The following is a 16,786-nucleotide window of genomic DNA, read 5'->3' as shown; positions in this document are numbered from 1 at the left end:
TTGGGGTGCAGTGCAATCCCAAGCAGATAAATCTGCAGAGAACGTGTATTTAATATAGCAATCTGTTTGCCGAGCAACTGGTTGATTGAATACATCGAATTTACTTGAATATCATTCATGGGGACCAATCTAAACAAATTTTCGGTGCAACATGTTTGATATACAAAACTAGTGAGCAAGAACACAAAACCAAATCTTCATCTTCTAGTTAGTATTTTTTCAAATAAACCTGAAGGATGCTACCGCCTGCAAAAAAAAAAAAAAAAACCAAATAAGAGACGCATTTCACTTGAATGTGCTTAATGTTGGAAAAAAGATATTTTTTATATATATAAGGAACTATATAAGTATACGCCACTTCACCTTCTCAATGTTGAAGCTGTATTTCTCTGATTCTTCCTCCATGAACTGCATGAAAATATTTGAACAATCAGTACCTAGTATTGAATGTGCATTGTGCGCCTTGGACACACTGCCAATCATATGGAAGCACAAAGACTTCAATGTAGGCTATGTAGCCATATCTACCTGTCCTGTCACAGTATATAGTCTATTGTACCAGCCATTGGATGCCATCCCAATTGCTGAAAACAAACGTCTGCGACTTTCACCAGGATTTTGTAGCGAATACTCAATGTAATAAATCCCTGATTTTGAATGAAATTAAAAATTAAAATAATTACATTCATGTAAAGAAAGATATATGTAGAATGTATGTGTGTCTAGGTCTTGTTTTTTAAGACCATTAGCCAAGGGATCACGATTCGATCCTATAATACTGCCGTGCAATGGACAGTTTCATGTGAGAGGTTATCCGATTTGCCCAAAACCCACCTAGTCAGACAGGAGCTTAGACAGGTGCTTTCGGCTATTCGGGCATGGCCCGAACAGGTGCAGGGGAATCCATCCTTATTAGCCAAGGAGGAGCACCTTTCGGACAGGTTTAAACAAATTCCCGAGTCTATATATTTACATTGTTAAAGTAGAGTGGCTGCAAAAGGATATGCAATTACCATTTGAGGCTTTACAGTCTATGAGTTTCGCTGCCACACCTGGAGGCCTTTGCCAGCTTCTATCCAGTCCATTAACCTGTTAAAACACATTTATCATGTTAAAAAAAGGCATGTAATTAGCTGGAACAAGCTAGCTTTCTACTGAAAAATATTAAATAGATTCTGTAAAATCCCACCAGAGTCTCAGCAAAAGCATCGACTTTGCCGAAAGACTCCATCCTGGTAAAATCCGCTCCAAGCCCCGTAATCACAACGCTGACTGAGGCAACCCATTAAGCCATTTCATTTCAATATTGAGGGATAAAATACTGAATACATGGATCCATCAGGAAACTACCATTTGAATTTGATGCCTCTTCTGGGTAGAAAGCTGTAATTGATTTAAATCCATTAGGCTCTCCTGCCCCTATTTGCCAATCTGCATAAACAATCACCCATTTGCATTAACAACCACACCCTGTACTACTCAAACCATAATCAACATAATTTAAAAAAAAAAGGTAATCACTGTTCACCTTGAGGAATCAGTATCTTGAACTTGTTCACGTCGTCTGTATAAAGACGAAAATTCTCTGGCACATCTGAAATTTATATGATATTGAATTTGAACAATAACTTAGTATCAAGTACAAACTTTAAGAACCCAGAAAGAAAAGTACAAACTTTGAGATGGGAAAAGCAGAGACAGGAATTTCACCCTTCTCAGCCAATGCATTTGGAATGATCAACGGAAAAGTTGCAGTAGCAGCCATCTGAAGCACAAAATCCCTTCTTTTTGCCCCGAATCCTTCTTGTACCCGAAAACTGACAAGAAGATACATAATCAATTACAAAGTGAACCCAAAAAGATAAGAAAAACAAACAATCAAAACTTATTATGTTGGTTTCTTGTACCGTGATTCTCGGTGCTGCTGTTGGCTGTTCTTGCAACATAGTACATTATGTTTTGTACCTGAAGAAACCGAACCAAGAGCCTCAGTAGCTATGTCTCGCGCCAGAACATGGAAACTAGTATTCGGATTTCGTGGACCTTTCCTATTGGATAAAGCTGTGAAGTGGCAGATGGAAGGTCGCAGCGACAATGGATACGGTGAGGAAACAGACGCCATGCTTTCTAGATATGCCTCCCGGCCATATCCACTTTTTAGCCCTTCTTTTTTCTATTTTTATTTTTGGACAATGTTTTATTAAAATTATACTTGGGCAAATTTCTCTAATTTAATATTACTAAAATATATATATATACTAAATTAAACCAATTTAATTTTTTATTTTTAAATTTATATCAAAATTCACTTTAAAAAAAAAAAAAAGGAAAAATATATAGGTATCATCTTTATTGTTGAGTTTTATTGGAAATTTACTATAGAATTCGAATCAACACAAAAATAAAATGTTGAATTTTATTATTATTATTATTATTATTTTATCTAGTTAACGAGTTGAATATTTAAGTACTTATCTATACTGGACATGTCACCATGATCATGTCAGTATAAGGAATTTTTATACGTACTTATTTAAGTATATGTATTTCATGTCCAAGGAATTAGGAACCCGACAATGCCACATCATCAATGCAAAAGGGTAGCATTATTTTTTTTGTTATTGGATATTTAAGGTAGTTCAACTTGTCATGGTAGGATTTGTATGACTCATTTTAAAAAATAAATAAATTATTTTTAATAATACGTTTTTTGATAAAATTTTATTTCAAATTAAATTAATAATACTTATTTAAAAATATATGATAAACATTAATTTGGTACATTAAATTGAATTAATTTTTTTTATTTAAATTTAGAGTAAAAAATTTATCTAGTATTTTTTTATTTGACATATCATGTCTTAAAAGAAAAATAAATAAATAAATAAAAATACATGTCTGAGCAAAAGGTGGATTAAAGCCAAAAGAGTAATTTGTCCATTGCTTCCGTCTTTTTCTTTCCTACTAAAAAGATTCCAAGGCATTGGTAATCATGACATAAAATAAAAATCTGGCTGGCCGACCTGAATTTGTGGTCTAAAATTGCAATCACAAATCGATGGGTACTAAAAAGTAATTTTTTAAAAATTGAATTCCCATTTTTTAAAACAAAATTTGTTTTGGTCAAATTTTTCGTTATTACCATTTGGAAAAACAGAAAAAGAAAAAGGTGTTTTTTGCAAGAAAAGGCACTTTAATGCATTTTTCGATAAGCATCCAAGGAATTATAGGAAGCACGCTTTGGATGAAAGAATGAGTTCCAATTGATATTGAATTTCTAAAATAAATTTGTTTTCTTTTAATTAATAGCGTCAATGACTATCATATTGCCTATGTAATTATTATTATTTATATTTATTTATTGTTTCAAGAAAAAAGAAATTTAAAAAACTCAAAGTAAGAATATACCTAAGTATATTTTATACTTATCAACCTAATTATAAGAAGAAACTTAAATATCAATAAATAAATAAAAAAAAACCCTTTTAAGTCCTTTGGCTCATAGGCGTAGAATTTCATAAGAGTGGCTACTATTACAACAATTTATAGAATATTTATCACGTTAATTATCAAACAATTAAATTGTATTATAGCTAATGTGACAGATCAAGTCAGTTTCTAATTAAAATTGATCGTGATTGATGTGATCATGTAACATGAATCGACATGTTACTTGTAAGGGTGTTGTACTAATAATGACCGGCCTAATAAGATTACTAGGGATCGTAATAAAAATTGTAATATCTCGTAGAGACCCTATTATGCCTATCTACCTGAATAGGGGTAGGTTGTCCTAGTAAATCTCGAACAGAAAAACTCCATAAAAATTTATCTATATTTATTGTCCGAATAGTAAAATTGCCGAAAATTCATGTAATCTAACTTGTGGCTATAAAGTCAAACACAAATCTAGGTTTTGATTATTTGCTTACTATTTTGTATGTCCCTTTTTGGACCAACTACCCATCACCAACCCTCGGCTATTTTAATTCTGATTACCCAAAGTTTTTGAATCTGTTTAGAATACACAAAGACAAAGACGAGTAATTATTGTAATTATAATTTCAATTGTAATTATATTATTGAAGATAACTTAGAACGGAAAGAAAAAGAAAAGAACAAGAGCAAAATACAAAATTGACACAGACAATATCCCTACAAATAGTCAGGTACGAAAACCAATATACTCGCTTTGGATGAGTGACACGTGTCGATACTTAAGATATTTAGAGCTTATCTGCAACGTGGCATTCGTAGGTAGCGAGTATGGAAAATTAATATTCGAGGAGGTAGGTTTGGAGGAAAGCAAATTAGGGTGCTTTTTACCTGCCCTTTTTTAATAAAGGTCCGCTCCGTATGAGGCAAGGCATGAAAAAGAGGAAAACCCCAAATTTTTTTAAAAAATATAAAAATATAAAAATAAATAAATATTCAGAATTCTCGCAATTCTTTATTAGAAAAAGCTGTCCGGAGCACCTCTGCGTTGCGGTCCCAAAACCCTAGAATTTGCTCCTCTCTCTAATTTTCGAGCTCCGCTATATTTTTCTCTAAATTATTGGTGAGTGATACTGATTTTTTCGATTATTTTCCGGTTTTCCTATATTTTCGCTGTATTTTTCGCTCTTCTTTTAACTCCAAATTTTCGAAATTAGCTTTTTTTCCTTTTTATTTTCCGTAATGGTTAATTTTTGTTTGGTTTAAACTTTAATTAAAAATTAAATTTGCGAGATCCATGTTGAGGAAATTTGAGGAAAAAAATTAAAAAATTCTTCACTCTCGCAAGGTTTTATGCTAGTTTTGCAGTAAATGTTAGGGTTTTCTTCTTTGTAACTTTCACTAGATTCTGTCCGAGATTTGATGAGCCAAACTCACTTCGAGGTTTGAATTCTCAAACTCACAATTAAAGATCAGTGCTTTCACAAATCCCACTCACAGAAGTTTGAATTTCACTGTCATTTCTTTTTAATTATAATTATCAGTGTGTGTCGTAGATTACTACAATTTGTTTGGAAAATCTAATAGTACATTGCAAAGTTTCTTCTTTGTTTTTGTTTTGTAGAGTGGTGCTTGTTCGCTAATATAATAGTCTTTCGTGGACTAGGGTTTGTTTGATAATCTGAGAGTAAAATTTCATAGTTCATGTCTTTCTTTTGGGCTTGTAGATTAGGGTTTGCAGGCATTGTATGAAAAATTAGCAGTGGAAGAGAAAGATGTCAGGATCAGAGACGGGAGTGATGGCGAGTAGAGAGGTCTTCTCCGTGGGGCTTCAGCAGAAGACTCAGCCGCTCGTACAGAACATGCGCTTGGCGTTCGGTGTCGACGGCGGTAACGTTTACAAGCCCGTTGGCGCGGCCACAGCAGCCTCAACCTCGACCTCGACCTCGCCGACTTACCAACCCTCCTCCGGCGACGGTGGGTCCAACACCGCCATCCCCGGTGGTGGTGCCATGGTTAATGTGAATGTGAGCAGTATGGGTGGTAGTGGCGGTGAGCCCGTGAAGAGGAAGAGAGGGAGGCCCAGGAAGTACGGGCCAGATGGCGCCATGTCACTGGGTCTCACCCCTACGCCTCAGTCTGTCACGGTAACCCAGTCAGGTGGAGTCTTTTCTTCTCCTCCTCCTCTTCCTTCTGTGCCTACTCCACCGCTTTCTGGAGGGTCAGCCTCACCGACTTCGTTCAAGAAAGCTAGGGGTAGACCGCCCGGTTCTAGCAAGAAGCAACAATTGGAAGCTCTGGGTAACCGTTATTTTCCTTGAATCTTTATGGGTTTGATGTCTTTTGCAGTTTATTGGTCTGTCACGTGGTTAATTTAATTGGAATGTTTTAAGGCAATAGTAGTTTTGACCTGTTCTCATGCTTAATTTGATTATCTGGGTGTTTTACTTAATAGATTTTTTTCCGCCTCAGCTGCCTGAGGTTGTTTCTGACAGGGAAAGGAATGGTTGGTGTTGATATAATAAAGGAATAGGAAAGAATAGGAAAGAATAGGAAAGCAATAGAGTTATGCAGGAGCTTGGGATCTGTTAGATCTGTTTTGTTTAGATTCTTGATTCATAATTACTTTTATGCCCCTTGCTTGTTATTTGCCCGTTGCTACTCTGATTGGAATTTTTATGATTTTTCTGTTAATTTATATGCATATTATGCAACATATAGCGTGTTTTAAAAACTTAAGGTTTTTTTAATTGCAAGTTTTTCTGTTAATTTTACGTCATACAATTTCTTCTAATTGTTTTACATATTTTCAATACATTACTCCATATTGAGATCAATCTGAACTTTGTACTCTTGATTTATTTATTTTTTACCACAAAAAAAAGGATGGAAGAAAAACAGAAGATGACTTTTTCATATTTATAGCAGGAATCTACCATGTCAAATAAAAACAAAAACAGAAAAGAAAGGAATCTATGCCAATGGGTTCTTTTTGGGCAATGTATTTTGATTCCTCTTTATTGCCTTCCTATTTAGTGCAGTGGACGTCTTTCATGTGCTATTGGGCTGTAAATTACATTGACATAATTATTATCTCATGGAGGTTTCTTCTTGCAGGATCAGCAGGTGTTGGGTTTACACCACATGTTATTACTGTGAAAGCTGGAGAGGTATGTTTTTCAGCTTTTTCATACGTTTTTATGGATCTTATCTTAACTTTCTCTTTGGTATTGCATTTGAACATTGCTGAAATCTGTTTTTTTTTTTTTTTCTTTTTCCCTGAACTGAAATTTGCTTATTTATAATTGTTCTCTTGGGCTAGAGCGTGTATCTGGGTTGCAAGTGTAATCGTTTTTATATCTTAAATGCTATTCCGTGGCGTGTAAATAAACAACCCCCACCCCCCCCCCCCCCAAAAAAAAAAAAATAAAAAAATTCTGTGGCGTGTAAATAAAAGAAAAGAAAGTTGTGTGGAAGCTTTCATTTGAATGGCAAAAGGACTTGGATCATCTTCAATTTGCTTTTCAATAGGATGTGGGAAGTGCATGAAATTATTTAATTATTCCTTGAATGGTAATTCCTTCTCATAATTTTAGGTGGCTGATCAGTGATTGATATGTTTGCACCCTTAATAAGTTAGTTCTTAAAAGGAGAATATATCTTTGAAAATTCTTATGCATACGAAGGGCATCTATTTCACTAAAATATCTACCCAACTAGTTATGCTGATAAAAGAATTCTACTGAAGCCACTGCTACAGGTCATTTGTTACCTGATATGAAGTGGTGCCAAATAAGCTTACATCTTACCTTTTTCGTATATTTATTATATGGGATTTGAGTTAATATTGTTTTGTTGAACACAAACACCATGTCTGTGGTGGAAGTGCTTTATTTATAGATCTTAGTTGATGGTCTGTGTTGACGATGATGTTTAGGAGTCTTCCACAAGATGCTATGAAGTGTCTGAATCAGATTTGTGTCTGAAGCTCATATATAATTCTTTCCAATCCTAAAGTGCATGCAGCCTAATCCCCAACATTTCATACTCTGACCTGGAATGGACATCTATTTTGTGAAACATGTCCCGTGCTAGGTGCAAAACAGAACGCGATTGTTAGGAGTTGTTGAAATTTTCACACTAATTTAGTATATCCTGGGGTTTTAGTTTAGAAGTTCTGGACTTTAATTCTCTTATGTTGTTGATGTCAATCATGCTTATGCTTCTTTATTTATGCCAACTTATATGGTGCTTACTTTTTGTAAATTTATGAAACTTATAATCATAAAAGATTAGTCGACTAGGGAATTTAACATTACACGTATTCTATTTTCAGGATGTATCGTCAAAAATAATGTCATTTTCTCAGCATGGTCCAAGGGCTGTCTGCATCCTGTCAGCAAATGGAGCCATATCTAATGTGACTCTTCGCCAACCAGCCACATCTGGTGGAACTGTAACTTATGAGGTTTGTCAGATTGCTAACAACTTTTTTGCTGGCATTCCCCTTATTATGAGGTGAAACATTAATTTATGAAGTGTTGGCATTTCGACCTGTCAACTATTATAGGAAGTGTTGTAAATATCCTAATATTGGTGGTGGGCAGGTAACTGCGTTGGAATTGACATGGCAGTAAATGAGAAGAAAGTTAAGACATTGGATATCTATAGTAGCAGTAGTGTTATCAAACCCATTGCTTTTATGACCAAGCATGTATTACCTTGTAATTTTTCAAAGTACTTTTCTATGGAGATGTCTAAAATTCAGTCTTTCAAACCTGGATACCAAAGACAAGCGGGTCTTACTGTGGCCAGAATTGGCTCGTGGAATTTTTCCTTGGATGAGGAAAAAGCTGAATAGAGAGTTCAACTTACCTGTAGATTTTGATTAAACGTAGGATAAATATTTGGACTTTCTTTCTCCTTTGCCATGTATCTATATTGCTAGTTCCTGATTTTCATTCTCTTTTAAATAAATTTTCTTATTATGCAGGGGCGTTTTGAAATTCTGTCCCTTTCTGGTTCGTTCCTGCTATCTGAAAATGGTGGTCAGCGGAGCAGAACTGGGGGTTTAAGCGTGTCTTTATCTGGCCCAGATGGTCGTGTTTTAGGTGGGGGTGTGGCAGGCCTTCTCACAGCTGCATCCCCTGTTCAGGTGCGTTTTGTTTTATTTATTTCCTTTGCTTCTACATTTGTCAGTTGTGGGAGGTGCTTTGTTAAAAATATTTGCATGGTGCCAAATGTTTGTTTATATCAATTTGCAAATTATGTGATATGGCAATGAACAGTTGAGCTGTTTTATATTGCAGGTAGTGGTTGGGAGTTTTATTGCAGATGGTCGAAAGGAGTCAAAGTCAGCAAACCAGAATTACCAGAATGAAGCTTTGACTGCCCCACCAAAGTTTGCCCCTGGCGGTGGGCCGACAGGGGCCAGCAGCCCACCATCACGCGGAACCCTTAGTGAATCCTCAGGTGGGCCGGGAAGCCCACATAACCATAGTACAGGAGCTTGCAATAACAGTAACCCACAGGGGATGTCTAGCATTCCGTGGAAGTAAAAACTAAACCCCCCCTTGTACCTATAATCTTTTTAACCTATTTGTGTTGTAGGGAGGCAGGAGCTCTAATGTTGTGTTTTCATTTATTTTTAAGCCTTAAAGAGACCATTTGTAATTCAGGCCTTGTGTACTTCTGTAGAATAAGGACTAGAATTAGTTTCCAACCAGTTAGTGACAGTTGCCCTTTGCACTTACTAAGTTAGAAAATTAGGGAGAAAGCTTCTGCTCTTAGGAATTTCTTGGTTGAGATGGTGTTTTAGCTTGTTATGTCTTGGCTTACCTTGTAGCTTCTTATTATTGATTATGGTTATAAATTGTGCCATTTTTCTGTATCTTTATCATGGCGTCCAACTATGCTTATTCTGTCCCCGTCCTTTTTTTTCTTTTTTTGTCTGTTGAGCATACTTGATGGGTCCGAAGCATGTCTCCAAATTTAGAATAACAATAAGTATAATTGTTATTGAGATGACGTGGATAAAGCTGCTAATTACTTAATTTGTAAGCTGTTGTCCGATGTCCCCTGCCTAATAATACACCACCAAATGTTATTGGCTATTTTGTTAAAAATTATATTTTTTGTCTTTTGTTTTATGCTAATCAATAGTCTCCAAGAGGTAGCTTAACCAGTTGTGGACCACATTTAATGAAGCGAATTTTCACTCATCTTCCCTTGTGTGAACATGTCAAAAAAAAAAAAAAAAAAACACAAAACACAAAACAGTAAAAACATTAAAGCACACTTACAAATATAAAATCAATTTTCATATATTTATGTCGTCTCAAAACACTTTTAAATTAAAAATTAAAAAACAAACATCCTCAAAACACATTAAAAAGCATACTCATTATGTTATTCCTAAAATGAGAAAATTACTAAAAGGGGTTTGCAGTTGTGTCAAATCCATACTACTAAAAATATTTTGAAGATACTTAAAATAAGCTAACTAGATATCTCGGAGACCCGTTCTCGGTAAAGATGGAACACCTGCCATATCAAGCTGCATTGTTCCAGTTTTCATTCTGACAGAATGTCTGTACTGTAAGCCTTCTTCTTTTCTTTTCTTTTTTTTTTAAAAAAATTCTTTTTTCTTTTGAGCTTTTGAGATAAAATATACCATAGATTTCTTTGTGCATGGCATTTAATTCCCTTCAAACCATGAGACATAAACTATATTTATTTCCTATTCTTATGGAACCATGAGAGACTCGCATTCGTTTCCATCTTCTTTAACACTAGGGAAGATCTTTTACAACCATACAGGAACATAGAAAATGAGTCTCTTACTCCCTTGCTCTCTTCAACAAAAAACGCAATGAAAAGAATCCAAGAAGAAAAGTCTGCCAAAACCATCCTCTTGCATTTGTGGGATCAACCCTTTTTGCCAGGTGCCACGCATACATAGCCTCACCAATATGTGCTGCTGTAGCTAGAATAAATACCATCCTTACTATCTTCATTGATCGGAATAAGAAAAGACTGAGAGCTCTGAAGAGTGGCACAGGTCCTATGTCTGGTATAAAAGCAGCGCAGAATAGTGTGCTCATTCCAATGACACAGAATAGCCATGTATATACAGTAGGACCATCCAGAGTTTTCCTCTTTCTCTGTTGCCAGTAAGAGATGGTTACAGACATGCCCTCTCGAGGGGTCACCATTGGGACATAGCCAAGCTCCTCCTTTGCTTTAAGGAAAGAGAAGTAATGGGTAACACCAACCTGTCCAATAGGTGACCGATTCAGCAAATATGACATGGTACTCACAATGAAAGTATCTAGCATTTCTCTTATATAAATATCCATTTATCACACAGGCTAGCATGTAGCTTTTTTATTCTCTTCTTTTCTTTTTCTTTTTTAAAGTTGCTATTATGGGAAGCCACTTAAAACATGCTATATCAATTAATGTGAAATGAGTATGAATAGTAGCATTAATCTAAATAGGCATACTACCCAAATTTGTCATAGTTCATAGTATCAACATTAAAGAGCAGTTCATCCGTTGATGGCTAACCTAAAAGAGTAGCATAAATTGCAGACCATCTTAATCATGGTAGTGAAACATACTACTAATCAAGATGCTAGTACATTTATACTTCTTTATCAACAATAAGTTGGCCTACAAGGGCAGCAAAAGATGAACTCTTGAAGTGAAGATAGTCGGACCTCATGAAAGAAAAAAAAAAAGTACAACTAAAGTGTGATTAAAAATTCAATCTCCATATTGCTGGCAAAACATCCAGAGGGGCTTAATAAAATGCATGTAGACTAGTTTCCTGATGACAATTCAAATCTTAATTCTGTTTGATTCCACTTCTAGGAATGCAACATCATACCAATAAACAAACTTGAATTATATTCAGCATGAAAAGTGGGATGAACCTTGTATGCTTCAGCAGGAAGCATCAATGGCTGAGGAAGCCACCGCCGATTCAACCATGGATACAAGATTGTATAGAAGCCCCCGAAAATCTTCCCCAAAAGAAGTGCGCGGGGAAGAGATATGGAAGCTTTTGGCAGGTCATAATCCAAACTTCTCAAAAGAGGTCGGATGAATTCAAAAGTGTTGACTGGACACCCTGCAACAATAGTTAGTCAGTTCTTCCTTTCACAGTTTAAGCATTCTTTTCATTATCTAAGAAACTTATGATACAGTAATATAAGTATTCTTCTTAAATTTCCAACTTATTACAGACTGTCTCATCGTGTAGGACATGTTCTAGTTCAGGGGTTGAAGGGAAAAAGAAGTAGAAATTTCAAAGCATTGCTGGATTATTTACCATCAGATACAAAGTACGGCTGGCCAGCAGCTACTGGATGTTTCTCTTTCCCAGGAATGTCATCCAACAGTCCCATGCTAGCCAATATCAGTGCAAGTACAAGGTTATCCACATAAATCCAGTCTGTTTTTACACTTGCTTCACCAATTTTGAATGGCAGCAGACCTTTCTTTGCTAGGGATACTATTCTAGGCAGATGTCTCTCTTCACCTGGTCCATATATAGCTGCAGGACGAACCGCACAGGTATAAAGACAATTGCGATCCTTATTCCTATACATTGCAGAAAACCCCACAAGTTTTAATGATACTTTACAATTAAAAACTTGGGACCCACAAGACAAATCATCACAACAGACAACAAATATAAATCTACAAAAGAAGCTACCAGCACATAACTGAACTTTACCAAACTACATATACTATCTTTAATTTGGGTTACGAAAAAGGTTAAAGACATCAATAAAACAATGAAGTTTTAGCTCTAAAACCCATATGATACATTCCATCTTTAATCTTTATTCTCCATCTACAACCTTTCTTTCCTACAAATGTATTCACAGCCACGTCATCATTTTGATACATATCATCACAAAAGCATGCTTATTATCAATACCCATTTTTGAGCTCAATATCAATACCCATTTTTGTCCAAACATATATTGCTTCAAAAGGTAGTCCTATGTGCTGCCCAATATCAATATCCGAGACAAAGAAACCACACCCACAGCAGAATAACTCATGGAGCTGCCAAAAATAAGGAATTGAGGACCAAAAACAAAAAAGATTTACTTGAAAGGACGACCATTGCTCTTTAGAACCAACTGTTCAGCAATTGATTTACTACGACCATATGCATCAACATGGTCATCTATTGGGAAATAAGGTAAAGACTCGTTGCCGCTCACAATTTCCTTTCCCCCAAACACAACATTGTACGTGCTCACATAAACAAGCCTTTTGACCCCATGCTCAAGGCAAGCGTCCAACACATGGCAGGTCCCAGTTATATTGACCTCATCGACACGACCAAACTGGAGCATTTCTTTCCCTGACATGCCATATGAGGCCAGGTGGAATACACAGCCCACACCACGCAGTGCTCTCTCAACATCTTTTTTATGCACAATATCCCCTGTTCACAACATACCATACCATTATCAAAATTTTGGGTTAAAGTGACTCAGCAAAGACCATAGAGCTATTACGCATGGAATTTAAAAGAAACCCATAAACAAACTCAACCCCATGTTCACTATAATATGGAAAATGTTCTAACTATCATAAAGCCAAATTCTAATAAATTCATAGAATAACTCTTAAGAATTACTTTTAATTGAATGGTTCAAATTTCACCACTCATCTTAATATACACAGCAGTAACCTACAATGAAATAAAGAACAAGTCAAGAGGATATAATGGGTATACTCAACACCACTTATCAATTTGGCCCTGCCATTTTGTAGGATAAAAGTGCATTTTTAGACAAAATCGCAGAAATTGTCTCGTTTGGGACTTCATTTTTTAAAAAATAAAATGTTTGAGATCGCAGGAAAAACATACGATTTTAAAGGCCTACATGTGATTTCAAAGGTCAGACCAAACGTATGCATTTTTTAAAATTGTGATTTCATTATCTGCATTTAAAATCGCTATTTTTTCAAATAGCAAGTTTTGAAATGCTAAACCATTTAAGATAATGGTTTGAACCTTTTATGATATAATATCCATTCACACTTGCGATATTTTCCAACCTGAGACTTAATTCTTTACACTCACACCTGCATACCCATTGCTCAGCATGATAAATGGCCAAAATATGATCCATTTAATTAAAAATAATCGTTATAATTTTAAACTCCCCCATAATTATGCTAAAAAAATGTAAAAGATCTTAATCCGTAAAGGTCAAGCTAGATCAATCAATTCAATGTTCCAAAGGAAAGCTCGGATTAAATGGAAAAAGCGGTATGGAAATGGAAGATCGGACCTTGGATGCAGTGGACACCGTTGTCTTTGAGGTGTTGGGACCAAGGCGATGCGGTTCGGAGGTCAAAGGATCGTACCTGGCGAGCGCCTCTTCTCACGAGCTCCAAGCAGAGAGCGGAGCCCACGAACCCCAGCCCACCGGTCACCACGAAGGTGTTCCCCTCTATGCCTTCGTTCTCGCTCAGGTGCATTTTCTTTCTCTTCGCTTTGTTTACTCACAAAAATTGTCTCCCAGACATTACAAGTAGGAGGAGATCGCTCTCTTGCTAGTTGCTGGCCTGACGTGGCGGTGGATGCACACGCGGCCTTGTGAGAAAATTGCCACCTTCTACCGACTACAGTACTTGAAAAGGTTTTGTCGTTTCGGCCTTTGGGGATTTCCGTCCACTCATATATTTTATTTGGAGTAATACGTCTTTTTAAAGTATTCTTAGAGCCATTTCAAATTTGACGTAATTTTTAAAATTACCGTTGAAGTTGAGATCTTTTGATTTACTGATAATTTTAAAAGTCACATCAAATTTTGGATGACTCTAAAAAAACTTTAGAAAGACTTATAATATTACTCTTTTATCTATTATCTTTTATTATAAATTTTTACAGATTAACATTGTAATTTATAATTTATGAAAATGATTGTCATACCATGGTTTATATTTTAGTGAGGGATTTGATCATATTTGGATATGTAAATATAGTAAATGCCATGTAGACTTATTTTATAGTAAAAGTTATACTATCTTTAGCATGACTCTTATGTTGGGAATGTTAAAACATAGTAAAAAAGGAGTTGTTTTTACATCTATATTAACTTACATTTATTCAATGGAATAATGGCCATTTAATATTTTGACAAAAAATAAAGGGCTAGCTTATGCGATATTGTGTGTATTAAAATATTAATTAAATAATTTTTTTATTTTGTATCAATTTAAATTGATGATTTGTATTAACCGTCAAACCATGCATGTCTAAGCAGTCCTCGAAGCAATCGAATGCGATTACCAGGATGTAGAGGGACCAGAGAAAAGGTTTGTAATTGTGGCACAGAAATCTTCATTTCATGAGAGACGACCAACACCATCCACTTCCAGATACAAAATTCAAGAAATTAAATTTAACAACTAAATTTGAGTCAAGAGCACTTGGCAAAGCTGCAAAACTTGAAGACTCTTTTCATTCCACTCTGTGTATCGTCATTGAACATGAGACAGTTCTTTTGTAAAAGAAAAAGGGGAAGAGAATACAAAAAAAAAAAAAATGTATAAAATATGGAAATATGAAGACACAGACACAACCTTGGTATATGATCCCACAAAGAGTAAAGGAAAACAAAAGCTTCTAGAAGAAGTTGTTGTTGCTGAATCTCAAGCTTCCGTAAGTACTGGCACTGGCATAAGCAGTAAGGAGCTCATTCTGGGCAGACCAGAAGTCAGCTTTCAGACCACCTCTCCTTATTGCTTTAAGAATTTTGTTCCTATGTGCATATCCTGTCACCACCACCTTCTGACTATTTGCATCAACTTCCACCTTCTCTATCCCTATACATGAACAAAGGATCAAACCCAGAAGCAGATTAACTCAACTGTCAAGAAACAAATCACATTGATTGATTGATGCACTCAATAGCTGAGGAAGAAAGCAACATATATATTTACCTTTCAATTTTGACAAGCATTTCCTGAGTCTTTTCTCGTGTATGCCCACCATCTCCACCTTTAATTCTACACTCTGCAAAACAATTGCATTTTGTTATTCCTAGATATGCACTGCGAAGATGCACCCACAAAGAGAGACCGAAATGAAAACACAGGGGAATTGAAGTGTAAACTATGTACCTCCATGAAGAAATCGAGGTTGGAAAAATGATGAGTTGATGATGATGAGCTAGAGATGACAGGAATGGACGAATAAAGTGAAACAAAGACAAGGGTATATAGTATATCGAAGAAACAATTGGAATGAGAGAGACAGGGGAGTGTCAGGTATATATATAGCGCAGAAAAGACATATGAAACTGGAGTAAGCAAATCAAGTGGGGTCCTGGCTGTCGGGGCTGCTACTAGACCAAGGTGAAATCATCTGCTTTGTCTGCTTTGCTTTTTCAAAGAGAGAAATAGACACAAAAACCAGAGAAGAAGAAAACGGTTAACATCGAAATAGGAGTTCTATGACTTGTTGTGAGATCGAGCTCAAGCTTCAAGGCTTTTTCCCGTCTGCGCAAAGCAATGTGAGTCTCAAGCATTTGAAATGATTGGCTTTGACGGGTCCAACTTTGCTTTTTTCTTGGGGATCCTTTGCGGTGGAGGGGAGGAGGGAGATCTAAATCACATGCTGCATTCATGATCAGATGATCTTATCCCTCCATTAAAGCCAACACATTGGTAAAGTTGCGATTATGTGTAGGTGGATCTGATGCATCTAGCATGTCTACACTATTCTTTTTTGTGATAAAGTGAGCTATTTCCTTGCTAAGTTTAGACTCAGCATGTACTGTAGTCATCCAAATTGCAAAAATGGGAAAAAGGAAAAGAGCAAAATGAAAAAGAAAGAGAGAATAAAAACTTCTACACGCTCAAGAAATAATAAAACTACACAGCAAGTTTGGTATTTTTGGGTACTAGATACGATTTTGAGTAGAAGTGATGAGACAGACGATCCTGTCTGCAATAATCCAATTGAATCAAAGACATGAAGCCATCGCAATATTGCTTCTTATAGTGGAAAAGTCAGGAAAGACTTTGTGCTTTCATCAGATTATTAAAATAAATTCTACCACGATAACAGAAAGGGGTGGTGGCGCAGTTGGCTAGCGCGTAGGTCTCATAGCTTCTGAGTGATCCTGAGGTCGAGAGTTCGAGCCTCTCTCACCCCACTTTTTTTTGTTTTTCCAAATAAAAAATGCTGAAAAAGATAATACGGAAAAATACAAAAAGATGGATCATGGGGAGGGACCCCGACAAAGATTCAATCGCAGTGGCTTGGGATCAGCGTGAAGAAGGAACGAAGGAAGGAATTGCTTTAATT

The 16,786-nt window shown here is 35.9% G+C and overlaps 4 protein-coding genes across 5 annotated transcripts; 1 reads left to right on the top strand and 3 right to left on the bottom strand.

Moving 5' to 3' along the window:
* Window positions 1-90: 90 nt before the first annotated feature.
* Window positions 91-2,151, bottom strand: LOC132189852 (Photosystem II reaction center PsbP family protein). The gene is made up of 9 exons (XM_059604666.2): window positions 1,908-2,151; window positions 1,711-1,817; window positions 1,529-1,594; window positions 1,351-1,431; window positions 1,190-1,272; window positions 1,014-1,089; window positions 529-647; window positions 364-408; window positions 91-246 (listed from the first exon to the last, which is right to left on the bottom strand). The coding sequence occupies exons 1-9, from the start codon at window positions 2,120-2,122 to the stop codon at window positions 220-222; spliced, it is 819 nt and encodes a 272-aa protein (XP_059460649.2). The 5' UTR covers window positions 2,123-2,151; the 3' UTR covers window positions 91-219.
* A 2,253-nt stretch (window positions 2,152-4,404) lies between these two features.
* On the top strand, window positions 4,405-9,331 carry LOC132189854 (AT hook motif DNA-binding family protein). Of its 2 annotated transcripts, none has more exons than XM_059604668.2 (6): window positions 4,405-4,558; window positions 5,163-5,736; window positions 6,553-6,605; window positions 7,772-7,903; window positions 8,429-8,590; window positions 8,745-9,331. In XM_059604668.2, exons 2-6 carry the CDS (start codon window positions 5,211-5,213, stop codon window positions 8,991-8,993), a joined length of 1,122 nt encoding a protein of 373 aa, XP_059460651.2. In that variant the 5' UTR covers window positions 4,405-4,558; window positions 5,163-5,210; the 3' UTR covers window positions 8,994-9,331. The 2 variants fall into 2 exon arrangements, with proteins under 2 accessions (XP_059460651.2, XP_059460652.2); XM_059604669.2 differs by lacking the exon at window positions 4,405-4,558 and adding an exon at window positions 4,629-4,878.
* An 821-nt stretch (window positions 9,332-10,152) lies between these two features.
* On the bottom strand, window positions 10,153-14,021 carry LOC132190417 (NAD(P)-binding Rossmann-fold superfamily protein). The gene is made up of 5 exons (XM_059605407.2): window positions 13,761-14,021; window positions 12,562-12,904; window positions 11,771-12,042; window positions 11,373-11,569; window positions 10,153-10,709 (listed from the first exon to the last, which is right to left on the bottom strand). Exons 1-5 carry the CDS (start codon window positions 13,948-13,950, stop codon window positions 10,275-10,277), a joined length of 1,437 nt encoding a protein of 478 aa, XP_059461390.2. The 5' UTR covers window positions 13,951-14,021; the 3' UTR covers window positions 10,153-10,274.
* A 937-nt stretch (window positions 14,022-14,958) lies between these two features.
* On the bottom strand, window positions 14,959-15,703 carry LOC132190683 (heavy metal-associated isoprenylated plant protein 28-like). Its single transcript, XM_059605724.2, has 3 exons — window positions 15,598-15,703; window positions 15,418-15,490; window positions 14,959-15,300 (listed from the first exon to the last, which is right to left on the bottom strand). Exons 1-3 carry the CDS (start codon window positions 15,601-15,603, stop codon window positions 15,101-15,103), a joined length of 279 nt encoding a protein of 92 aa, XP_059461707.1. The 5' UTR covers window positions 15,604-15,703; the 3' UTR covers window positions 14,959-15,100.
* Between the last annotated feature and the right edge of the window lie 1,083 nt (window positions 15,704-16,786).

The sequence above is a fragment of the Corylus avellana genome, chromosome 9, assembly GCF_965113065.1.
Source record: "Corylus avellana chromosome 9, dhCorAvel1.hap1.2, whole genome shotgun sequence".
Taxonomy (NCBI): Eukaryota; Viridiplantae; Streptophyta; class Magnoliopsida; order Fagales; family Betulaceae; genus Corylus; species Corylus avellana.
This window is presented reverse-complemented; position numbering and strand designations above follow the sequence as displayed.